General features: G+C 70.2%; 2 protein-coding genes across 3 annotated transcripts; one reads left to right on the top strand and one right to left on the bottom strand.

Annotated features, from left to right (window-relative positions):
- Window positions 1-329: 329 nt before the first annotated feature.
- On the bottom strand, window positions 330-18950 carry COL5A3 (collagen type V alpha 3 chain). Its single transcript, XM_040542498.1, has 67 exons — window positions 18803-18950; window positions 17148-17315; window positions 16838-17051; window positions 16583-16745; window positions 16003-16125; window positions 15749-15895; window positions 14836-14949; window positions 14594-14755; window positions 14392-14439; window positions 14235-14276; window positions 14096-14158; window positions 13835-13909; window positions 13673-13756; window positions 13539-13595; window positions 13351-13404; window positions 13219-13272; window positions 13020-13073; window positions 12883-12936; window positions 12756-12809; window positions 12627-12671; window positions 12377-12430; window positions 12215-12259; window positions 12005-12058; window positions 11878-11922; window positions 11742-11795; window positions 11586-11630; window positions 11445-11498; window positions 11284-11328; window positions 11008-11061; window positions 10702-10809; window positions 10544-10597; window positions 10418-10471; window positions 10211-10255; window positions 8849-8902; window positions 8721-8765; window positions 8497-8550; window positions 8361-8414; window positions 8224-8277; window positions 7995-8102; window positions 7774-7863; window positions 7630-7683; window positions 7353-7460; window positions 7136-7243; window positions 6681-6734; window positions 6485-6538; window positions 6204-6326; window positions 6064-6108; window positions 5881-5934; window positions 5740-5793; window positions 5568-5621; window positions 5307-5414; window positions 5112-5165; window positions 4876-4929; window positions 4686-4739; window positions 4527-4580; window positions 4281-4388; window positions 3239-3292; window positions 3107-3160; window positions 2900-3007; window positions 2734-2787; window positions 2454-2489; window positions 2271-2324; window positions 1911-2154; window positions 1695-1807; window positions 1484-1552; window positions 1149-1385; window positions 330-1022 (listed from the first exon to the last, which is right to left on the bottom strand). Exons 1-67 carry the CDS (start codon window positions 18867-18869, stop codon window positions 876-878), a joined length of 5322 nt encoding a protein of 1773 aa, XP_040398432.1. The 5' UTR covers window positions 18870-18950; the 3' UTR covers window positions 330-875.
- Window positions 17282-22340, top strand: RDH8 (retinol dehydrogenase 8). Of its 2 annotated transcripts, XM_040542495.1 has the most exons (7): window positions 17282-17677; window positions 20307-20440; window positions 20918-21079; window positions 21176-21355; window positions 21430-21523; window positions 21602-21785; window positions 21888-22340. In XM_040542495.1, exons 2-7 carry the CDS (start codon window positions 20335-20337, stop codon window positions 22110-22112), a joined length of 951 nt encoding a protein of 316 aa, XP_040398429.1. In that variant the 5' UTR covers window positions 17282-17677; window positions 20307-20334; the 3' UTR covers window positions 22113-22340. The 2 variants fall into 2 exon arrangements, with proteins under 2 accessions (XP_040398429.1, XP_040398430.1); XM_040542496.1 differs by lacking the exon at window positions 20307-20440.
- The last annotated feature ends 665 nt before the right edge of the window (window positions 22341-23005 follow it).

Raw genomic sequence — 23005 nt, 5'->3', positions numbered from 1 at the left:
CCGTGTCCCCTCCCCCCCCCCCCCCCCGGGGATGCTCGGGGTGCGGGGGCACCGGGATGCTGCGGGCGGTACCGGGCTGGGGGGACCCCGGGACACCGGGTGGGCGCTGCGCCGCGGCCAGGCTGGAGCCCCCCCCCCCTTCCTCCTCGGGGGGACAAAGCCTTCCCCGACCCCCCCCCTCACCCCCCCACCCCGTCCCCCCCAGGGCCACCCGAGGCAAATCCCCCCCCGAAGTGTGTGGGGGCCCCCCTCCGAAGTGTGGGCCCCCCCCCCCTCCCCACCCGCCCCATTTCCATGGAAATCGGGAAGGATTTGGGGGGGCAGCCAGCTTCCATACAGTCGGGTTTATCGTACAGTAACGGCACCGGGACCGGCGCCGAGCTTCCCCAGCTCTGCCCCACGGTGAAATGGGGACACCAACCCCCCCCCCCCCCCCCCCCAAAAAATGGGCAGGGGGCTCCCCCCGCAGGGGACCACGGTAAAATCGGGTCCCGGCCTGGCAACGGCGCGATGGCACCGGGAGGGGGACAGCGGATCCGGTGCCCCCCGGTCCCCGCGGGTTGGGGCTCTCGGTGTCGCCGTGCCGAGGGCACGTCCAGTGCTTCACTAAGGGAGCGTTGTAGCACCACGGGGAGGGGGCTCGAGCCCCCCCTCCCTACAATCTGGGGTGCCCTGCCCCAGCTTTGCCCCCCTCCCGCCTCAAGGAGCCGGCAGTATAAATAAGGGGGGGGCCCACGAGGGCAGGAGGGGACGGCGCTGCGGCAGCTCCGAGTCCTGAGTATGCCAGAGCAGAGCCTGGGTCACTGTCCCTGGCGTGGGGGGCGGCGGGGGGGGGGGCACGGAGACCCCCGCCCGCCCGTGTCCGGGGGCCGCGCTCAGCCCACGAAGCAGACGGGGCCCAGCTCGAAGCCGAATTTCTGGTTGGCGTCCCCGAAGTCGGCCACGGCCACGTCCATCAGCGGCAGCCGCTCGACGCGGGACGAGGACACCTCCAGCACTGTCCGCTCCTGGCCGTGGCGTTCCTGCGGGGAATGGGCGGGTCGAGGGGCTGGGAACCCCACCCACCCCCACCCCAAAACCCAGCAAACGGGGTGCTGGGGGACGCGGGGAGGGGGTTGGAGGGCGGGTAGGGGAATTGGGGGCCTCACCTGGCAGCCGTCGCGGAGGGCACGGACGGGGGCGGCCGGGTGGTCGTGGCCCAGCTCCTCGTCGTTGGCCCCGCGGAAGCGCAGGGCGCGGGCGAAGGAGGCGGCGTGGGCGTCGTACCAGGCGGCGGCGTGCTGGCACGTCAGCGTGAAGTTCTGGCGGGCGCTGGCGCTCAGGAGGCGCAGGAAGGTGAGCTGGGGCACGGGCACCGGGTTCCCGTCCGCGTCCACGTAGGAGAACTGCCGGGGGGACAGCGCGGGGCTGAGACGAGGGGCCAGGGCGACGCCGAGCGCAGGATTCGCCCTCCCTCGAGGAGCCTTGTGCCCGTGGCTCCTACCTTCTTGCCCCTCCTGAAGGTGCTGTACCACGTCCCTGGCTTCTCCCGGTTCCAGGCAGCCAGGCGGACCTGGGGGCGACAGAGGAGGCAAAGCCTCGAACCCCCGGCCCCGTAGAGCACAGGGAAAAGCGAGCCCCAAAATGCCCCCCATCTGGTTTCCCAGCTGGCGGAGAGCATTTTCGGACCCCTTGTCCTCCCCTCTCGAACTCACGGCCTCGAACTTCTTGTCGGGGAAGAGGCAGGTCTCGCCGCCGGCTGTGAAGTTGCAGAAAACCCTGAAGGCGTCTCGGGAGCAGCCCTGGTTGGGGTCAATCCAGTACTCGCCTGGGGAGGAGGGCAGGAAGGACAGACGGACGGACGGAGCCGGTCCAGCTCCCTGCTTTTGGCGTCCCCCCGCCCTCCCGCAGCCCGCTCCCCAAGCCCTCACCGTCCTGCAGGTGCGGGTGGCAGAGCTGCAGCTCCTTGCAGACGCGCGCGGGGCTCTCGGGGGTGCCCAGGGGCCGCCGCAGCTGCTCGACCTCGGTGCGCAGGGAGCTGAGCGAGGCGTACACCTCCTCCAGCCCCTCGTAGTCCGGGGGGGTGCCCTGCTCGCCCCGAGCCCCCTGGGCTGCCCGCCGGTGCCTCCCGCTCCGGCTCGAGGGCAGCGGCTCGAGCAGCTCAGCCGGGCGGCCCTGGGGAGGGCACAGAAAAAGGGGTGAGAGCGGATGGGTGTTTGGGGCAGGATGAGGGAGGGGGAGGGCTTAGGAGCAGAGCCCCCCGTTGTCCCCGTGCCCAAAGCATCCCTTACCGGTGGTCCTGGGGGCCCTGGGGGGCCCGTGTCACCTCGGGGACCCAGAGCACCCTGCAAAAGGAGTCGGCCACACGGCACTCGCTCCCTGCTGCCACCCAGCGGGGGGGGCGGGGGGGGGTGGTCCCATGGGAGCACATGATGGGAGCCCCCTCCCCGTCCCCATCCCTCCCCAGCACTCACCGGCGAGCCTTTGGAGCCCTTCTGGCCCAGAGGACCCTGCGGGGAAGAGAAGAGAGGGGAGCGGCGCGGGCTGGGAGCAGCCCTGGGCATGCAGCGGTCCCACGGCGCTGCCCCCGACCCCCCCCACGGGGCTCGTGCTCCCCCCTGCCCCTTTCCCATCCTGGGGACAAAGCCCCCCAGGGCCTGTAGGGGAGTTAAAGGCAGGCAGGAGAGGCTGGGACGTGCAGGAGGAGGCGCAGGTAACGCTTGGAGCACCCCAACAGCGCAGGCAAATACTCACCGAGAGCCCGGGGGGCCCGGGGGGGCCGGTGGGGCCGGTGGGGCCAGCCAAACCCTGTGGGGAGTTAGCATCAGCCCCGCACTCGAGGGGGCTGCGCCCTACCTGTGCCTCGTCTCCCCCACAAGCTGCGCAGCCCTGAAGCTCAGGGGAGACCCCAAACACTCACGGGGTCTCCTTTGGGTCCCGGGGGGCCCTGGACGCCGGGGAGCCCCTGGTCTCCTTTCTCCCCCATCTCCCCCGGCGGTCCGATGAGCCCAATCAAGCCAGCGTGGCCCTGGGGACGAAAGGGACGGTGAGGCAGCCACCTCCCGAGGAGCAGGGCTTGGAGCCGAGCCCCCCGACCCCCCCGCCCCACCCCCACGACCCGTCCCACCTTATCTCCCTTGTGGCCGGGGTCTCCCTTGAGGCCGGGCAATCCCACGGGGCCCTGCAAGAGGCAAAGAGGGCGTCACGCTGCCCGCGCTGCGCCCGGCGGGGATGGCAGCGCTCCCTCGCCCTGCCTTACCAGGGGGCCGGGTGGTCCCGCTTGTCCCGGTGCCCCCAGGAGGCCTTGTTCGCCCTGGAAGAGACGCGGTGTGGGAGAGGGGCACGGGGGTGAGCCCCCCCGGAACGCCCCTCCGAGCTGCCGTCGCCTCCGGCTGCGGCACTGGGGGCCGAGGGGACGCCTCCAAGCCATGGTTTCGGGGACATGTTCGGCCACATGGGAATGTCCCCACTACCCCTGTCCCTGCTGTCCCCATCCCTGCTGTCCCCATCCCTCCTGACCCCATCCCTCCTGTCCCCATCGCTGTAGCTCACCCCCGATGTCCCTGTCCCCGCTGTCCCCATCCCCATTGCTCCTGATGCCTCCTGATCGCTCCCCGATGATGTCCCCATCCCAATGCTCCTGTCCCTGCTGTCCCCATCCCCGTATCCCATCCCTACGCCCCTGTCCCCACTGTCCCCATCCCCCTTGTCCCCATCACAGTACCTCATCCCCAATGCCCCTGTCCCTGCTGACCCCATCCCCACTGTCCCCATCCTTGTAGCCCATCTCCAATGCCTTCGTCCCCGCTGTCCCCATCCCTGATGTCCCCATCCCTGTAGCTCATCCCCAATGTCCCCAACTGTCCCTATCCCCATTGTCCCCATCCCCGTATCCCATCCCAATGCTCCTGTCCCTGCTGACCCCATCCCCACTGTCCCCACCCCCATATCCCATCCCTGATTCCCGTCCCCACTGTCCCCATTCCTACTGTCCCCATCCCCGTAGCCCATCCCCAGTGCCCCTGTTCCCAATGTCCCCATCCTCACTCTCCATCCCCAGTGCCCGTCTCCACTGTCCCCATACCCACTGTCCCCATCCCTGCAGCTCATCCCCAATGTCCCCACTGTCCCCATCCCCACTGTCCCAATCCTTGTAGCCCATCCCCAATGCCCCTGTCCCCGCTGTCCCCATCCCCGCTATCCCCATACCCACTGTCCCCATCCCTGTAGCTCATCCCCAACGTCCCCACTGTCCTCATCCCCGCTGTCCCATCCCCGCTGTCCCCGTCCCCAGTACTCACCGCAGGGCCAGGGATCCCCCGCAACCCTTCGGAGCCCGGCCGCCCCGGGGGCCCCTGCGCCCCCACGGGTCCCGTCTTCCCAGGCGGCCCCTCGGTGCCGGGCTGCCCCTGGGGACAAGGGGGGACACGGAGAGCTGAGGCTGGCCCCGCGCTGCGTCCTGCCTGAGGCTGGCGGAGGCTCGAGCCTCTCCTTCTGGAGGGGAGTGAGTTTGGGGAGCCCCCGGGGGGGGCCGGGGGGCCACCTACCTTGGCACCCTTCTCGCCCTGACGGCCCTCGCGCCCCACGGGCCCCACGGGTCCCTGGACAAGGAGGGGGGGGACACCGGGAGCTGCGGCTGGCCCCGCTTGCAGCCCCACTCTGCCCCACGCTGTCCCGCCCCATCCTCCTGCTCTTCCCCTACTCACCCTCCGCCCGGGGGGGCCTGGGGGCCCCGGTTCCCCTGACGCGCCTGGCGGACCCTGAAACAAAGCCGGAGGGAGGTTGGGGTGAGGGGAAGAGGTGAAAACGGCCCCAAAATGGGGACTGGGGGGAGCACGGATGTGCAAGACCCCCGGGGATGGGGGGGTTTAAGCCCCCCCCCGCTGTCCCACTCACCGGCAGGCCAGGGTCCCCGCCGTCACCCTTCTCTCCAACAGCCCCGTCCAGACCCTGAGACACAGGGCAGGGTGAGCATTCGCGCTGCTGCCCCCCCTGAACCCCCTCCCTGAGGTTTTGGGATGCCTCGAGGCAAAGCCAGGGGGAGAACAGCGGTGTCCCCGCACCCCCAAGCCCAGGGTGGGGACAGGGGGTGACACTGGGGCACCGCGGGGGGGTGGCCAGTGAAAACTCACCGGTGGGCCGGGGTCTCCGGGGGGGCCGGGATCCCCTGGGAAGCCGACAGGACCCTAGAAAAAGAGGAGGGGAGACGAGAGTGGGGCTGGGAGAGAGCCCCAGAGCTTGGTCCAGCGGGAAAGGGAACGGGCTCGGTGCCTGCGGGGTGCGCGAGGGCTCGGGGCCGCGTCCCCGCGTCTCGCTCCTCCGCTTACCAGGTTGCCTTTGGCTCCATCCTCTCCCGGGGGACCCTTCTTGCCGGGGGGTCCGGCTGCCCCCGACGGCCCCGCGTCTCCCTTCTCCCCCACGTCTCCTTTCACACCCTGCGGAGGGACGGGGAGCACGTCAGAGCGAGGTTCGGGGCGCTTCGGGCAGGAAAAGGTTCGCCGGGCGGTCTGCCCCTGCTTTCTGCCCCCCGTTCGCCGCGCCGTGCCGCGTCCTGCCCCCCCGGGACACCCCATTTCTGCAATACTCACGGGTGGGCCAGGCTCCCCAGGGGCTCCGGGGTCCCCGGCTTCACCGGGCTCACCCTACCCAAGAGAAAAGCAAGGAGAGAGACGCTGCTGGGCGCCGGGAGGTGCACGCAGCTCCCCCCACCCCACTGCCCAGACCTCGAGACCCACGTCGCCCTCCCAGCCACGGCCTTACCTTTTCTCCCACGGCTCCTGGCTGTCCCACGCCGCCCGGCATTCCCTGGGGACCCTAAAAGAAAGAGGATGGGGGGGGGGGGGGTTACCTGCTGGCAGCCCAAGTTCCAGCCCTCGCTGAGCCCCCCCGGGCTGCACTCACCTCGGCACCGCTGGGTCCCTGCGGCCCACGGGGTCCTGGCGCTCCAGGGGGTCCCTGTGGGGGGCACAGAGCAGGGTCAGACCCCAAAGAGCAACGGGGGGCTGCGTGGGGAGCTGGAGATGGGGGGTGAGGGACTCGGAAGGGGCTGCGGTCCGAGCGATGAGGCCGGGGGGGGTTCCTCACCATGGGGCCAACGTCTCCGTTTTCGCCCTTTTCGCCTGGGGGGGCCTGGCATGCCCTGTGGGAGCAGGGGTTAGCCCAGGGTCCCTCGCGTCCCTTGTTCCCAAGCTGTGGTGTCCCCGCTGGCCCAGCAGGCCCCCAGCTGGGGTCTCCTTACCTGCAGTCCGGGGGGGGCCGCTCAGGCCGGGGTGACCCCGCGATCCCTCATCTCCTTTCTGTCCAAACATCCCCTGCTGCCCGCGGCGCCCCGGTTCCCCGTCCGCTCCCTGCCAAGGAAGAGGTCGGGGTCAAGCCCCCGCAGACCCCGGTGGGGGGATCCGGGAGGGCAGGGGATGGAGCTGAGAAGGGAGGTGGTGCAGGCAAGCGCTCGGTTGTGGGATCGGGGGGAAGAAACGGGGTGGGAAGGGTCCCCAGAGACACTCACCGCAGGGCCGGGGTGCCCGATGGGTCCCTGGATTCCTGGCGGTCCTGGAGGGCCCTGCGGGGACAGCAGCACCCACGTGGGGTTCGGGGGAGCCCCCAAACCCTTCTCCCCTTACTCCTCCCACCTTCCCCCGTTCCTGGAGCTGCTCTGCCCCTCCAGGACCCCTCCAGGGGCAGAGCAGCCCCTCGGCACTCACCGCCTCGCCCTTGTCGCCTTTGCTGCCCTTCTGTCCGGGAAGCCCCATCTCGCCCTGGACGGAGGGGACACGGTGACAAACTCCTGTCCCACCCCCCCACCCCCGTCCCCGCCTCACCCGCACGAGCCGGGGGCGCTCGCAGCCAGGGAAAGCGGCCACGGCTGGGGAAGCAGGGCCAAGGAAAATCCCAGCACCAGGGAAACCTGCCACCACCTGCGAGGCGGTGCCAAGGAAGCCTGCCAGCGCCGCCAGCCTGCTGCCACCCGGGGACGTCCCCGCTCCCGGGAAGCCACAAACCCATCGGGGAGGTCCCCAGACCCCGGGACGCATCCTCTGCATGGGGACGCGTCCCCAGCGCCCCCCCCCCACCCCCCCCCCCCGAGATATCAACAGCAAAATGTGGAAAAAAAAACACTGCTGGAGGTGCTGAGCTGCATCCCCCTCCCGCGACTCACCTTGTCCCCATCCTCTCCAGCGGGGCCGGGGGGACCGGGGGGCCCCGGCAGCCCCAGGGGACCCTGGATCCCGTCGTGCCCGGCCGGACCCATGGGACCCCGCTCGCCCTGCGGGGAGGAAGGGGAAGGGCTGAGGGAGCGGCCAGCTGGGCCCCGCAGCTCGTCCCGGAGCTGCCCCACACCTCCTGCCTCGCCCCCCGCGCCCTGCTGCACCTACCGGGGACCCCTTCTCGCCCAGGGGGCCGGGGGGGCCCTTTGACCCCCCACGGCCGGGCAGGCCGATGCCTCCCGCAGCCCCCGTGGGGCCTCGCTCGCCGGGGGAACCCTGGGGAGAAGAGGGAGGCAGGGATGGAGGGAGAAAGGCTCAGCAGCCTTCCTCTTCCTCAAAGAGGCCTTCCTCTTCCTCACCGAAGCAAAACTGCTCCCCGAAGAGCGTACGAGGGAAGCCCCAAAACTCGTGATGAACCCCCCCCCCCCAAACGCTTTGTACTCACCGTGGGCCCAGGGGGGCCGGGGGGGCCTTCGCCACCCTTCAGGCCAGGAGGACCCTGCGGGAGGGCAGGGGAGTTAGGAAGGAGCCCGCTCCCCTCTCCCGGGGGGCCGTATCGGGCTGTGCCCGCGCCTGGGGCAGCACTCACCGTCTCTCCGGGTGCCCCCCGCGTGCCTGGAAAGCCGTGGACACCCGGGGGGCCGCTCTTACCGGCGACGCCAGCCGGGCCGGGGTCTCCCTGCGAGGGGGACAGGAGGAGCAGAGGGCTTTGCTCCGTCCCCAGAGAGCCGGGGGAGAGCCTTCGAGCCCCCCCCCCCCCCCGGAGCTCACAGAGGGGGTGGGCGTGCGGACCCCCGGCCCCGCTCCTACCTTGGCTCCTTCTCGGCCAGCAGCCCCAGGCAGACCCTGCTCCCCGGGGGGGCCAGGAGGGCCTGGGTGCCCCCTCTCGCCCACCGGCCCCGTTTCGCCCAATTTACCCTGCGGGCAGAAAGCAGGGTGAGCATTTTTTTTTTTTTTTTTGGGGGGGGGGGGGAGCGGGTGTCCCCCCATCCCTCCGGGCTCGCTCCCGCACAAAGCTCTGCTGATTTGCCCCCCTCACCTGAGGTCCCACCACCCCCGTGGGGCCGGGGGGGCCGGTTTTGCCGTGAAATCCCTGCGGAGGAGAAAGGAGAGGGGTTAACACTGGGTTTGGCCAGCTGTCCCCTACGGGGGCAGGGGGTGCGGCGGGGGTCTCACCGGCTCGCCGCGCTGCCCCGGGTGTCCCGGCAAGCCGTCCTTCCCGGCAGGGCCCTAGACGGGAGCAGGGGGTTGTGGGGGGGAGGACAAGGGACACGCCAACCCCGCTCCTCTCCCCACGCTGCCCCCCACTTACAGGGGGCCCTTTGGTGCCCGGGAAGCCGTGGGGACCCTGCGGACCTTGAGGGCCCTGTGGGAAGAAGGGAAAACGGCGGCGGCGGCACTGGAGCTTCCGCCACGGCTCTGCGGTGCCCTCCCCAAGCCTGGTGCCCCGTTACCCCCGCGCTTGGCCCCGTTCCTTCCCAGGGTGCCTTTGCAGGGGTGCACCCCGTGGCTGTGCACCCCCCGCCCCGTCTTTACCTTCTCTCCCACCACTCCGGGGGCCCCGTCGTGGCCAGGATCTCCCTGGGGAGACAGAAGCAGGCTGAGGGTGGCGGCTGGGGGGACAGCGGGGACAAGGAGGACCCCGAAACCAGGCTCCCACCAACCTTTGGGCCGGGTGTCCCTGTGGGGCCGGGCAGCCCTCGCTCCCCCGGCAGGCCCTGTGGGGAGGCAAAGAGCAGCGTGAGGAGCCGTGGGGCTGGGAGCAGGGCAGGGGACAGGGGACAGGAGGGGGATGGCACACGGCTGTCCCCAGGGCAGCTCCCGTAGGACGCAGATGGAAGTTTGAGGCTGGCTGCTGTGGGAAATGAGAGCCCCCGCCCCCCCCCCCCCCCGATCCTAATTGCCATGGGACGCAGGTGGGACCCAGGGCATGCGGCTGTGGGGTAGGGCAGGACCTAAGGATGGCCCCAGGATGGATGCCGTGGGCTACAACCGGCCTTGGGATGGTTGTCACAGGGTATAATTGGCCCGGGGATGGCTGCTGTAGGATACAATCGGTCCTGGGGTGGTTGCTGTGGGGTACAGCCGGCCCCATGATGGTCACTGTGGGGTACAACTGGCCCCGTGATGGTCACTGTGGGATAAAACCATCCCCACGATGGTCACTGTGGGATATAACCGACCCCACGATGGTCACTGTGGGATACAACGGACACCATGACGGTCACTGTGGGATACAACCAGCCCCACAATGGTCACTGTGGGATATAACCAGCCCCACGATGGTCACTGTGGGACAAAACCATCCCCACGATGGTCACTGTGGGATATAACCGACCCCACGATGGTCACTGTGGGATACAACGGACACCATGATGGTCACTGTGGGATACAACCAGCCCCACAATGGTCACTGTGGGATATAACCGACCCCACGATGGTCCCTGTGGGATACAACGGACACCATGATGGTCACTGTGGGATACAACCAGCCCCACAATGGTCACTGTGGGATATAACCGACCCCACGATGGTCACTGTGGGATACAACGGACACCATGATGGTCACTGTGGGATACAACCAGCCCCACAATGGTCACTGTGGGATATAACCGACCCCACGATGGTCACTGTGGGATACAACGGACACCATGATGGTCACTGTGGGATACAACCAGCCCCACAATGGTCACTGTGGGATATAACCGACCCCACGATGGTCCCTGTGGGATACAACGGACACCATGATGGTCACTGTGGGATACAACCAGCCCCACAATGGTCACTGTGGGATATAACCGACCCCACGATGGTCCCTGTGGGATACAACGGACACCATGATGGTCACTGTGGGATACAACCAGCCCCACAATGGTCACTGTGGGATATAACCGGCCCTGTGATGGTCCCTGTGGGGTACAAGCGGCCCCACTGGGCTTCCCGACAGCACCCAGGGTGATCCCCATCACGGCACCCGGGGCGAGCCCCATCACCCCCAGCTCGGGGCCGGGGCTGCGGCCGCTCACCGGGGGCCCTCGCTGTCCCGTCTGCCCGGCCTGGCCAGCCTTGCCCTGTGGGGAGAGACGAGGTGGGGGGGACGGCAGCGCACGGGGTGGCCCCCCTGAGCCTCCCCGGGGGGCAGAGCGTGCGTGGCCACGAGGGGGTGGCCCAGAAGGACGTGGGGGACGGGGAACGTCCCAGCGGGGTTGTCTGGCGTGATGTAGGGGACTCACCCTCTTGCCTTTCTCTCCTGCCAGCCCCACGGGACCCGGGAAGCCAGCGGATCCCTAAGGACAGAGAGCACAGGTCACAACCCGGGGCACCTGGGGACACCCCAAATGCCACCCCCCCTTACTCACCTTGGGGCCCTGGCGCCCGGGGTAGCCTGGGAGGCCCGGCACCCCCAGCTTGCCCTGCAAAGGAGAGAGCAGAGCTGAGCCGTGGGCTACGGGGGGCGTGGGGACACGGGGATGGGGGTGTGGGGACATGGGGACAGGGACACGGGGCCGGTGCTCACCTTCTCGCCCGCAGGGCCAGCAGCACCCGGCTCCCCCACGGGACCCGTCTGTCCCTTCAGCCCCTCGGGGCCGTCCTCGCCACGGGGACCGAGCGAGCCTTGGTCGCCCTGAAGGCAAGGCAAAGGTGCAGGGAGCACGCTGCCAGCGGGACGGGGCTGCTGCCAGGTCCCCGACTGCCCCCCCCCGAGTCGTCTCCCCCTGGCTCCATCCCTCCCCGTATGATCCCAAATCCTGCAGCCCCGTGGGGCTTCCCCATGCAGCCCTGAGGAGGAGAAACCACCCCCCCCCCGCAGCACCCCGCTTACCCTGTCGCCTTTGGGACCCATGTCCCCCTTGAAGCCAGGGAATCCATCTTCACCCTGAAGGGAGCAGCACGTTTTGGGGGGGCTGGGGCTGCGGACGGGGCCGCAGTGTGGGGCTGAGCCCCGAATCTCAATGCAGAGGGGCTGCCTCCAGCTGCAGCCCTGATCCCCCAACCCCAGGGCTATCACAGGGCAGCGATGAGTGCCCCCCAAAACCAGGGGCTACCACGGGACAAAGACCCCTGTCCCCTGCTGTCCCCTCGCCACCGCACCCCTTACCTTCTCCCCTTTGCTGCCCTTCAGGCCCCGCACCCCAAAAGCTCCCTGCAGAGACAAAAAGGGGTCGGAAGGAGGACCCCAGCCTGGGGGACACCCCCTGGCCCCCGCATCGTGCCTCTGCACGGCCACGCAGCGCGTGGTGGAGGGGGATGTGGGCTTACCTTCACCCCACGGGGTCCTGGATAGCCGACGGGACCTGGGGCACCCACAGGACCCTGGGGACAGACTGAGCATCAGCAAAAAAAACCAGACGAGACCCCATGGCCGTGCTTGGGACACGGGGTTGGGGACCGTCCCCTTACCTGGAGGCCCTTCTCTCCGGCCGGCCCTTCTCGGCCAGGGTGACCCTGCGGGGATGCCCCAAAAATGAGCCCCAAGCCGGGGGAGGTGACGCCGTCCCCGTTGTCCCCGCGGTGCTGGGGACCAGTGCGACCCCAAATCCCCTCGCCGGTACTCACCGGGGGCCCGTCGGCCCCAGCCACCCCTTGGATTCCCGGCTTCCCCGGCGGGCCCTGGGCGAGAGGAGGACGTGTGGGGGATGCGGTGGGACCTCAGCTGGGCCCCCCCCCTCATCCGTGCTGGCTCCAGACTCACCTTGTCCCCTGGCAGCCCGACGGGGCCCTGGGGGCCGGGCAGACCCTGCGAGAGAACAGTGGGGTGCTGAGAAGGGACCCCCAGCCCCACGGGGACACCCCACTGGCCCCCCATCACAGCCACGTACCTGCGGACCGGGGTTTCCTTGCTGTCCCGGGGGGCCCGGCTCCCCTTGGATTCCCTGGGGGGGGCGCAGAGGAAATCCATCAGCACAGCCCAAAACCTGCAGGCACCCTCCCGTGCCTCCCCTCCCTTGGGGCATCCCAGCCTCTCGCCGGTTAATTCGGGGTGGGGGCTCCCAGCAGGGCCCCCCCCCCCTCCCCCCGCTGACACCCACCACGTTGCCCTTGGGTCCCGGCGCGCCGTCAATGCCGCTGGCACCCTGCAGGGGAAGGAGGGAGCCTCAGGGGCGCTGCACCCAAAGGCGACGCCGCAGAAAAAGCCCCTCGGCACAAGGTAGGGACAGACGGACAGACGGACAGAGGACACTGCCCCTTACCGGTGGTCCCGGGGGGCCGGGGGAGCCGCGCGAGCCGATGAGCCCTCGCATGCCCTAGGGCCAAGGACAGAGGTGTTATAGCAGGGGACCCTATATTTGTGTCAGGAGCCCAAATCTCCCCTCCAAAAAGCTGCGGGGAGGAATCCCATGGGCCGAGGCCCCCCATGCGTGGGTGTCCTGGCTCTTCGTGCCCCCCCCCAGCTCCTGGGGCTGGGGGAGAACCGAGGCCAGGCCCCCCACGGATACTCACGGGTTCCCCCGGTTGCCCCCGCGGTCCCGGCAAGCCATCCGAGCCCTGGAAGGGACAGAGAGGAGCTGAGCGCGTCCTGCCCACGCCACCGGGGCCTGATCCTTCCCCAGCTCTCCCCACGCTCCTCACCCTGGCGCCTTTCTCCCCGGGGGTGCCCGCTGGTCCTGGCTTCCCCACGTCACCCTACGGGACAGAGGAGGTGAGGGGACAACGGGACGGGCGGTGGCAGGAGGGGACGTGGCGCGGCGGCGCTTACCCTGTGGCCCTTCTCCCCCGGCAGCCCCGGCAAGCCATCGAAGCCCCGGTCACCCTGCGGGGCACAAGGGGCAGGATGAGGCCACGTCCCCGCCCCCGTCAGCAAAGGGGACGTGGGCGTCCTGGCACCCCAAGCACCTTGGGTCCGGTGTCCCCCGGGAGACCCCTGGCACCATCTGCTCCAGCGCGACCCTGCAAGAGGAAGCGAGGGGGTAAGGAAGGGGCGAAAGGCTCCGTGCCCCCTGGGGCGAGGGGCAGTTGGTGGCACCTTTGGCTGTACGTGACAGCAGGGCAAGACGTTTTGGGGGGGGCTGAAATTAAAACCCACAGCGCTTACCCGTCTGCCCAGCTTCCCCGGTGGTCCCGGTGGTCCCTGCAGTCCCCGGGGACCCTGATGGAGAAGAAGGAGAGGTGTCAGAGGAGAGGAAGGCTTCCAACGACCCCTGGACCCAAACCTTACCAGACTCACCCGCGGCCCCATGTCCCCTGCGTCCCCTTTCAGGCCCGGGTGTCCGGGCAGACCCTAGAAAAACAGGAGAGCGTGGAGCCCCCGCCATGAGGGTCTGCTGAGGTGCCCAAAAACCCCGGTGCGAGGTGTCTTGGTGGGGTGGGCACCCCGGGGGGCCCCGCAGCAGCCCCCATGCCAGCAGCACTCACCAGCGGACCCGGCCGGCCGGTGAGCCCCATGGGGCCGGGGGGGCCCTTCATGGCAAGCTGGGGAGAGAAAGGAGGAGAGGGGTGAGGCGGGAGCGGGGAGGCTGAGCCGCTGGGGAGGGCGCGGGGGTCCTCACCTTCGCCTGCTGCAGGATCGCCTGGGCTTGGGCTTCTTGGAAGGAGACGGTGGGGCCCTTGAGGGAGTCTCCGCCAAACTGGAACTGGGAGAGGAGCGGAGTGAGGGCAGCGGGGAGCCACCTGCCCCCAGCCCCACGTCCCTGCGCCGCCCCAGCACCTACCGGCAGCATGATCGTGGTCCCGGCCGGGCCGCGGATCCCGTCGGCTCCTGGCAGCCCCGGCCGTCCCGCGGGGCCCTGTCAGGGGGGGAAGGGGAGGGGTGCTCATCACCATCACGCCAGCAGAAGCTGGGCTGTCAGGTCAGGGCCTGCAGCTCCACCGCCCCGCACGCCCCGGCATGCAGCGGCACGGCCGCCGAGACGCCTGCGGCCCCACAGCCGGCCCCGGTGGGGGGCAGCTCTCCCTCCCCGTCTGCTCCATACCTGCTCTCCGGGGTCCCCGGGCAGCCCTGGGAGCCCCGGTGGTCCCAGGGGTCCCGTTTCCCCCTGCGGAGGACACGGAGGCGTGTTAATGCTTGGGCCTCTGCAAGCCCTCCCCGCTGCAGCGCCCCCTGCTCCTTACCGCAGGGCCCGGGGGTCCCGGCGGCCCCTCAAATCGCCGATCCTAAAAGAGAAGGGAGTGAGCACGGCGCGTCCCTGCGCCCTGTCCTGCAAGCCGCCAGCCACAGGTGACTTGCAGCAGGGCGCCACGTGTCCCCGAGCGGCCGTACCCCACTCACCGGCTCCACGACGGCCGGCTCGCCCTTGTCCCCCTTCAGGCTGGGCTCCTGCGGGACGCAGCGCGGCGCCGCGGTGAGGGGACGCGGCCGCGAGCTCGGGGCAGAGCTCCGAACTGCCTGCACGGCCCCCGGACCCCATACCGTGGCCCCAGCTCGTCCGGCCGTGGCTGGAGGGGGTCCCGGTCCTCGTCCCCAGCGTTACCTGGGGAGCCCGGATCACCGTCTCCTCCCGCTCGGCGGGGCCGAACCGCTCCGGGCTCGCAGGGTCCCCGTCGTAGTAGTCCTCGTAGCCTGGCAGCTCGGCGCTGGCAGCCCCAGCGGCTCCGTCCTCCCCGGATTCCAGCACGAGCCCCTCGCCAGCGTCCTGAGGGGCAGGGGGAGATGCTGGGGATGCACAGACGTTGGGGAGCCCCTGCCCGCTGCTGCTCCCAGCCTCGGCGGTACCTCGAAGGGGTCGGTGCGGTTCAGGGCGACGCTCACGGTGGTGGCCAGGCTGGAGGTGACCGGCGGCGGGGAGCTGTCCTCCACAGACGGCGGCGGCGGCGTGGGCGCGCTGGCCTTGGGCGATGCGGAAAGGGCAGGGGGTGAGGATCTCAGCACTACAGCAGAGGGAGGCGCTGGCCCGCGACCCCCACGGGGTCCCGCAGCGACGCCGTGATTTTGGGGTGTCCCCACCCTGCCGCAGCCCAGCTTTTGGACGCCGGAGCCGTTGGGGAGGACGCGGCACCCAGGGGAAGGCGAGGCAGGGCTGGGCAGCCGGGGCTGCCGTTCCCCTGCACGTCGGGGCCGCGCAGCCCCTGGCTCGGAGCAGCACCTGGAGCACGGCCACCCCTCGCCGGGACTCTCCCTCCCGGCCAAGGCTGAGTCATCGGCAGGAGGGACCACGGCCCTTGGCCAGCGTACGGCCTCCAGCTGCAGCCCTGACCCACTTCCAGAGCCAAGGGAGGACGAAGGCGAAGAGGGGGCTGCCCCCAGGGGACCCCCAGCGGGTCCTGGGACGAGGCCAGGAGCCGTGGGGACGGCTCAGCCCCAGGTGCAATCGGGACCGGCGTCCGTGCAGGCGCGGGGAGGAGCCGGCATGGCCAGCACCCTGCCAACATCACGTCCAACAGACCCAAAGGTCTGGCTCCGCCGGGGCCAGCGCTGCCGGAGCCGGCCCGTTTTGCCCCGAATTGCACAAAGACGAGGCGGGGAAGCTGCTCTGGATGCAAAGGGCTGCGTGCAGCACGGCGCGAGCACCGTGCCGAGGCACTGCCAGCTCAGAGACGCATCCAGGTCCCTCAGGCCACGCACGCTGCTCCGTATTTAAACCAGATTCGGGGCTCGGCTGCTCCCCCGAGTTGGTCACCCTCGCTACCTGGTTGGCCACGGCAGAGGGCTCAGAGGCCTCGTGCTGCTCCTGCAGCTCCTTGTTCCTCCTCTTCTTGCCTTTCCCCTTGCGCTTGCCTTTCCCCTTGCCCTTCTTGCCCTTCCTACGCGGGGCGGCGCTGGGCTCCGGGCCGCTCTGCAAGGGGCAGCGCAGAGAAAAACGTGGGCATCGGGGGGCATCGGCAGGAGGGGAACTCCCGAGGGTCCCCCCCGACCTTTTGCCGTCCCTGGTTGGGTGCCTACCTCCTCCGGGAAGGGGGCCAGGAGCGGGTAGAGCAGGGGCTGGTCGCAGGCTGGCATGTAGAGCTGGCAGTAGGAGTGGGCGGCCGCGGGGTCCGGCACGATCAGCAGCTGCTGGATGTCGCCCTGCGGCGAAGGAGAGGGTGAAGGGGGTGGAAGTGGGGCGGGGGGGGGGGTTGTTCTTTTTTTTTTTTTTTTTTATTCCCCCTCCCAGGACGCCCCGGATGCGTGCCCTGTCCCTGGACAGCTCGGGACAGCCAGCACGTACACCCCCTTGGCCCTGTCTGCAGGCATGGGGGGGGCAAGCAGACAAAGGCACCCTTGTCTGCTCCCTGGGGGGAAAAATAAGCGGGGGGGGGGACGACCAGCTCCAGTCGCCTCGCTGCCTCAAAGCGTCCTCTTTGCCCGTGGCCCCTGACATTTGCAGCAGGCAGGAATGCAAGGAGGGGAACGGGGACAGGGAGCAGCCCCCAGCAGAAGCGACCGCAGCTCCCAGGTCCCCCCATTTTCCTGCACCCCGCTGCCGTGACAGCTGGGACGATGGCGCGGGGATTTTCTGGCGGGGGGGAGGGGGGGGACTCACCTCGAACACCTCCTCATCCAGCAGGCGCGCCCCGAAAAGCGTCACCCCCTCGGTGCTGACGACGGGCCGGGGTCCTCGCTCCAGCGGCAGCGTGGCGAGGAGGTGGCAGTCCACCAGCAGGGACACGTTGGTGCCCTCCACGGCCAGCGCCACGCGGTGCCACCTGCGGAGACGGGGCTGGGTTGGGGAGAAAGGGGCAGGATCCGGCCCCATCCCCCCCCCCCCGCCCCCCCCCCCGGCGGCTCTGACGCTCACCTGCCGTCGGCCAGGTTCACCTTGCGGAAGACGGGGTAGCGTTCGGGGGCCGGGTGCCCGTCCTGGTCCTCGTAGAGGAAAACGGGCGAGCGCCCGACCTCCACCCCCAGCTGCTGCACGCCGCGCTCGTCGTAGATGGAGAGCAGGAAGGCTTGGCTGCCGCGCCGGGCACGCACCGTGGCCAGGATGGAGAAATCCACGGGGAAGGAGGAATCTGCAGCAGGGGAGGAACCGGGGTGGGGGGGGGGTCGTTCAACCCAAGCCCTAGGGATGCTCGCTGCCCCCGGAGCGCCCCCAAAAAGGGTCGTACCGGGGAAGAGCTGCCTGGTGGGCGCGCTGAGCTGCGTGCGGTTGTCCACGCGGAAGGCGAAGTCGGGGTCCTCGGTGCCGGGGCGCTGCGTGCAGATCCCGGCGGTGACGGCGACGCCGTCCCGGCCGTCCTTCATGCCCAGCGTCTGCAGCACGTCCACGGGCACGGCTGCGGGGCGAGAAGAGACCCCCCCCTGAGGGTTTTCGGGACCCTCCCCCCCCCCCCGGAAAACCCCCCATCGGTGCTTTTAGCCAGGGACCTCCGCCGCGTCCCCATCCCCCTGCCTGCGTCCTGCCAAAGCGGGGCCGGTGCCAGGCAGCTGTGTGGGCCCAAGGTCCGGTCCGCGGCCGCCAGATTCCTCCGGCGCATTCCTCCGCCCCCGCGGCACGGGAGCACCCCAAGGGGCGGGAGACCCCCCCCCTTTTCCTCTCCACCCCACCCCCCCAACCCCGTGAGCGCCCCGCTTGGCTGGGCGACGAGGGGAGGAAGCAGGAGCCGGGCGTGCTGAGGGTTAATCCCGGCACCGCCAGGTGTGTGTGTGTGTGTTGGGGGGGGGGACGTGGGATTTGGGGTGGGGGCTGAATGCATCCACATCAGACAGCACCGGGCCCCCCGCCCCGGGCGGCAGATGCACGGAGAAGCCTGTCCGGGCAAGCTGGGGAGGGGGAATCGGGTGCAGGAGGGGTGTGGGGGGGGGATAATTCCTCCTGGGGCTCCCCACGCTGTGCCCCCCCCTCCCCCCCCCCCACCTCAGCCCATCTGGGGCACCCTAAGTGACAGCGGGGACACGGCCGGGGCTGGGAACGGGCTGACCCCGCCGCGGCCGTGCCGAATCTCAGGCCCTCCTGACCCCGGCACATGGGTCCGGTTTCCTGCCCGTGCTCCCCGGGGAGGGTTCGTGGCGTGCCGGGACCCCCCCACCAGGCCGGGACCCCCCCACCAAACACCACCACCACCCCTTTCCCGGCACAGCAGTCGTGGGTGGCCCCGCAGCGGCTGTACCGGCCCGGCCCCACTGATGCCTGGCCTGGGTGTTTTGGGGTGCGGGCGTGGGAAAGCCGAAGGTTAATCCCCGTTATTCACACCCTGGGGGGCTCCCCAAAATGCACACCCCCCCCCCCCCGCCCCAACAGCCCCCCGAGTGACACGGCTTCGTGTCCCACCTGCTCCAAACCACGCACCGTGGAGGGGACACGGGGGTCTCTGGGGACACCAGGTCCCTTGGGCTGCAGGGGGGGAGCCTTAACCAGGGTGGGGGGCACCCCATAATTGGGGGGGGGAGAGGGGGGGGGGCACCCTTAACCCTGGGGGCACGACCCCCATGCGGTGACCCACCCCCCCGCACTCACCGCTCCCTCGCCCAGCCCAGGGGGACCCCCGCAGCCACCTCCCGGCGGGTGCCCCCCAAAAAATGGGTGCTTGCCCGCCCCCCCCCGGGGGACACTCCCCCCCCCCACCCCCCCACCCCTGTCCGTGGTGCTGAAGGCACCGGGACCCCCCCAAACCCCAAGGGGGGGGCACCCACGCGTGACCACGGGAGGACGGGGGGGGGGTGCGGAGCAGGGGACACGCGTGGGAGTGGGGAACCCCCCCAAAAAAAACCTCCCACCCCCCCCCGGGTTTCCCACCCCCCCCCCCCACGCGCCGTGCGGTACCTGCGGTGGCCGCGGGCAGCAGGGCGAGGAGGGCGAGGAGGGCGGCGGGGCGCGGGGGGGGCTCCATGCCCCCGGTACCGGAGAGCACAGCTCGGCCCTGCCGCCGCCGTGCCGAGCCCAGCGGGGCGGGGGGAACCCCGGCCCGCCCAGCGCCCCCGCCTCCAGCCCGGCCCGGCCCCCGGGCGGAGCCCCCCCACGGTTAATTTAACGCCCCCCCCCCCCCCCCCCCACTTCCCCGGTCCGGGAGCACGGCCCCAAAAACGGGGCTGGGGGTGCGAGATGCCACGGGCAGGTTTGGGGCACGCAAAACCCCACGTGAGGAGGTTTGGGGGTGCAGGACTGCCCCCCCCATGGGTAGGTTCGGGGGTGCAGGTCCCCCCCCAGGGGCAGATTTGGGGGTGCAAGCCCCCCCCCCCCCACACCAGGCAGGTTTAGAGGAGCACGGCCCCCACCCCATTCCCAGCCCCACGGGCAGGCTTGGGGCACGCAAAACCCCACATGAGGAGGTTTGGGGGTGCACTGCCCCCTCCCGGGCAGATTTGGGGGTGCAGGACCCCCCCAGGGGCATATTTTGGGGTGCAAGACCCCCCCACACAGGCAGGTTTAGGGGTGCACCCCCTTCCTCCCTGCCAGGTTTGGGGGTGCAGAGCCCCCCATCCTACTTCTGACCGCACGGGCAGGTTTAGGGGTTCAAAAAAAAACCCACAAAAGGGCAGGTTTGGGGGTGCAAGACACCCCCCACAGCCAGGTTTGGGGGTGCACGCCCCCCCCCCCCCAAAAAACGCCCAGGTTTAGGGGTGCAAGACCCCCACCCACTTCCAGCCCCTCAGCGAGGACAACAGGATTGGGAACACACAGCCCCAAAACCCCACTGCCAGCCCCACAGCAAAGACAGCAGGTTTTGGGGTGCACAGCCCCCCCCCTCCACCCCCACCCCCACCCCCGGTACTCCCAGCCCCATGACAAAGCCCGGGGGGGGGGCCGGGGATTAAAGGGGGGGGATTTGGGGGCGCCCAGCCCCACACCGCAGCTGCCGCTCGCCCGTGCTGGCCCCCGGGGCCCGGCTGGCCGCAGCCACCCCATTGCCTCATCGCCTGAGTCACGGCGCCTCGGCCCCGCTGACCCGTTTTCCCATTTCCTGGCAAATATTTACCGCGGTCTCTGCAGTAACAGGGCCCCCCCGGACGCCCCCTGTCCCCGCAGCCGAGCCCCCAGCCCCACACGGCACCGCAGCCCCCTCCCCAACCCCGTGGCCACCTTCTCGCAGCGCCCCTAAACCGCTCGGGGGGGCTGCGGGGTTCCCCCCACCAGCGCCGCGGGGCGCAGAGTGGGCGCCTCGCTATAGGGCCGCAGCGACGCGTGCCCCGTTTGGGGGTTTTTCGGGGGGTGGGGGGGGTGGGGGGGCTGCTGGGCAGGGGACGGGGGCCGCGGGTGGTGGGACCCCGCTATGGGCTCGGGGCGGCTGATCCCGCCGCCACGTGACGCCGGGTCCTGATCTCATAAGAGCCTTTGGACTCGAGGCCAGCGAAGCCATGGCCGGCCCCGCGCCCCGCACCGTCCTCGTCACCGGCTGCTCCTCCGGCATCGGCCTGGCCGTGGCCGTGCGGCTGGCGCAGGACCCCCAGCGCCGCTTCCAGGGTGAGGAGGGGGACCCTCGGCCCTGGAAATCCTTTGGGGTCGGGAGGGTGAAGGGTTTGGGGTCCCTCCCAGCTGCGCTCACCCCCAGCAGGGCACCCTTGGGGCTTCTTCCTCCCCGTAGCCCCCTCAAAATTTAATGCCCCAGCGCGCAGCCCCCTTCACCGAGGTGTCCCCCACCTGCCTGGGGACGCGAGGACGTGGGGATGGGGACGGGGACAGCACCTGCGGCGCTCACCACGCTTGGGGCCGGTGTTCGCAGCACCCGAGCGGACCCACGCGTGGTCCCCGCACCCTGTCCTCGGCCCCGTGCCGCCCGCTTGCCGCGTCCCCTCGCCTCGTGCGCCCCGTCGCCGACCCCACGGTGGGGATTAGTCCCCGGGGGGAGGATTAAAGGCCGTGTTACCAAAGCAGCTTAGGCAGAAAGGCCGCCCGGGTTTCGCTCTCCAACCCTCGGCCCTGTAACGGGGCTCCCCGCAGTCATCGCCACCATGCGGGACCTGCGGAAGAAGGAGAAGCTGGAGGAGGCGGCGGGGCCGGCGCTGGGCAAGACGCTGAGCATCCAGCGCCTCGACGTCTGCAGCGACACCTCGGTGGCCGAGTGCCTGAGCAGCATCCCCGGGGGGCGGGTGGACGTGCTGGGTGAGCGCGGCGGGGCCGGGGGGCACGGGGAAGCGGGGCCGGGGGGGGGGGGGGGGAGGGCTCTGAGACCCCCCACCCCACCCCGTGACGCCGCAGTGAACAACGCCGGCGTGGGGCACGTGGGCCCCGTGGAGAGCATCAGCGTGGAGGAGATGAAGCGCGTCTTCGAGACCAACTTCTTCGGGGCGGTGAGGATGGTCAAGGCCGTCCTGCCCGATATGAAGCGGCGCCGGAGCGGCCACATCGTGGTGGTCAGCAGCGTCATGGGGCTGCAGGGTGAGGCCTCGAAGAGGGGGGAACGGTGGTTTTAGGGGGGGGCCTCGCCCACCCCAGCCCCTCTCTTCCCTCAGGGATCGTCTTCAACGACGTCTACGCCGCCTCCAAGTTCGCCGTGGAGGGGTTTTGCGAGAGCTTGGCCGTGCAGCTGCTGCAGTTCAACGTCTTGTGAGCACGAGGGGGCGTGCGGGGGGGATGGGGGGGGGACCCCGCAGAGCCCCCCCTGAGCTCCCCGCGGCCCCGCAGCGTCTCCATGGTGGAGCCGGGCCCCGTCAACACGGACTTCGAGCTGAAGCTGATGGAGGAGGTGTCGCGATCCGAGTTCCCCGGCGCCGACGAGGCCACGGTGCGCTACTTCAAGGACGTCTACCTGCCGGCCTCGCACGAGATCTTCACCACGCTGGGGCAGAGCCCGGCGGCCGTGGCCGAGGTGCGAGGCGGGGATAATGAGGGGGGGGGGGGGACACGGACACGGGGCCGTGCCTTCGAGACCCCCCCGCCGCCCCCGAGGCTCAGCCGGCTCCGTCCGCAGGCCATCGCGAGCGTCATCGGGGCGCAGCGCCCGGCGTTCCGCACGCAGACCAACGGCCTCTACACGCCGCTGGTGGCCCTCAAGTACGCCGACCCCTCGGGGGACCTGTCGGTGCGCACCTACCACCGCCTCCTCTTCCACTACGGGACCCTCTTCCACCTCAGCATGGCGGCGCTGCGGTGCCTCACCTGCGGCTGCTTCCGTCGCAGGATCGCCCCGCTCTGAGCGCGGCGGCGTCTTGCTGGGGAAGGGCTGGGAGGGAGGGGGGGTTAGGGGGGGGATGGGGGTCTCGGTCCAACGGCGGCCCCCCCCTTTGCGGGGATGGGGTTGGGGACGTGGTGGGGGCGCTGCCCTGAGCACCTCGGCTGCGGGCAGCGGGACAAATGGACGGTAGAGGGATGGGGGTCCTGCGGGGCTGGGCACCCTGAGGTGTGGGGAGGAGGTCGGGGAGGCTCGGGGGGCAGCGAGGAGCTGGGGAAGGGGCTTGGGGACCGGTGGGGGGAGATATGGGGGGGGCTCGAAGGGTTAGGGGGAGTGAGGGGAGGGGGACCTGGAGGTATTTGGGTGCATTGGGGCATTTCTGTGGGTTTGAGGGTGTTTGGGGGGCAGCTCTGAGGGGCTTTAGGAGGTTCAGGGAGCCCTAGGAGGACCCTGGGGGGTCTCTGTTTTTTCTTGGGGGGGGGGGCTTTGGGGGGTTTTAGGGGTGTTGCGGAGCCCTGAGGGAGAATGGGGAGGGGGTGGGGGTTGGATAGCCCTGAAGGGGCTCTGGGGGTGTTGGGTGTTTGGGGTAGTGCCAGGAGCAGGCCTGAGGGGGCTCGGGGGGAGGGGGGGGGTTGGGGGGGCCCTGAAGGGGCTCTGGAGGGGTTTTGGGGAGTTCTGAGGGAGTTTTGGAGGGGTTGGGGAGCCATGAGGGGGGGTCTGAGGATGTTGGGGAGCCCTGGGGGGGCTCTGGGGGTGTTGGGGAGCCCTGGGGGGACTCTGGGGGTTTTGGGGTGTTTGGAGTAGTGTCAGGGGGAGGTCCGGGGGGGTGGTTCTGAGGGTTTTGAGGAGCCCTGAGGGGGGCTTTGTGGGTTTGGGGAGCCCTGAGGGGGGGTCTGAGGATGTTGGGGGGCCCTAGG

This window comes from Cygnus olor, chromosome 30 (assembly GCF_009769625.2).
Source record: "Cygnus olor isolate bCygOlo1 chromosome 30, bCygOlo1.pri.v2, whole genome shotgun sequence".
Classification (NCBI taxonomy): domain Eukaryota; kingdom Metazoa; phylum Chordata; class Aves; order Anseriformes; family Anatidae; genus Cygnus; species Cygnus olor.
This window is presented reverse-complemented; position numbering and strand designations above follow the sequence as displayed.

What these genes read in the sequence shown, in the direction of transcription:
- RDH8 (XM_040542495.1), top strand. Translation starts at nt 20,335, where the DNA reads ATGGCCGGCCCCGCGCCCCGCACCGTCCTCGTCACCGGCTGCTCCTCC. An exon ending in CCCCCAGCGCCGCTTCCAGG is followed by an intron (nt 20,441 to 20,917) that starts GTGAGGAGGGGG and finishes GGCTCCCCGCAG; the next exon opens with TCATCGCCACCATGCGGGAC. An exon ending in CAGCGTCATGGGGCTGCAGG is followed by an intron (nt 21,356 to 21,429) that starts GTGAGGCCTCGA and finishes CTCTTCCCTCAG; the next exon opens with GGATCGTCTTCAACGACGTC.
- COL5A3 (XM_040542498.1), bottom strand. Translation starts at nt 18,869, where the DNA reads ATGGAGCCCCCCCCGCGCCCCGCCGCCCTCCTCGCCCTCCTCGCCCTG. An exon ending in TGGCCCCCTTCCCGGAGGAG is followed by an intron (nt 15,896 to 16,002) that starts GTAGGCACCCAA and finishes TGCCCCTTGCAG; the next exon opens with AGCGGCCCGGAGCCCAGCGC. An exon ending in TCGGGCACCCCGGCCCTGCG is followed by an intron (nt 6,327 to 6,484) that starts GTGAGTGTCTCT and finishes CTTCCTTGGCAG; the next exon opens with GGAGCGGACGGGGAACCGGG.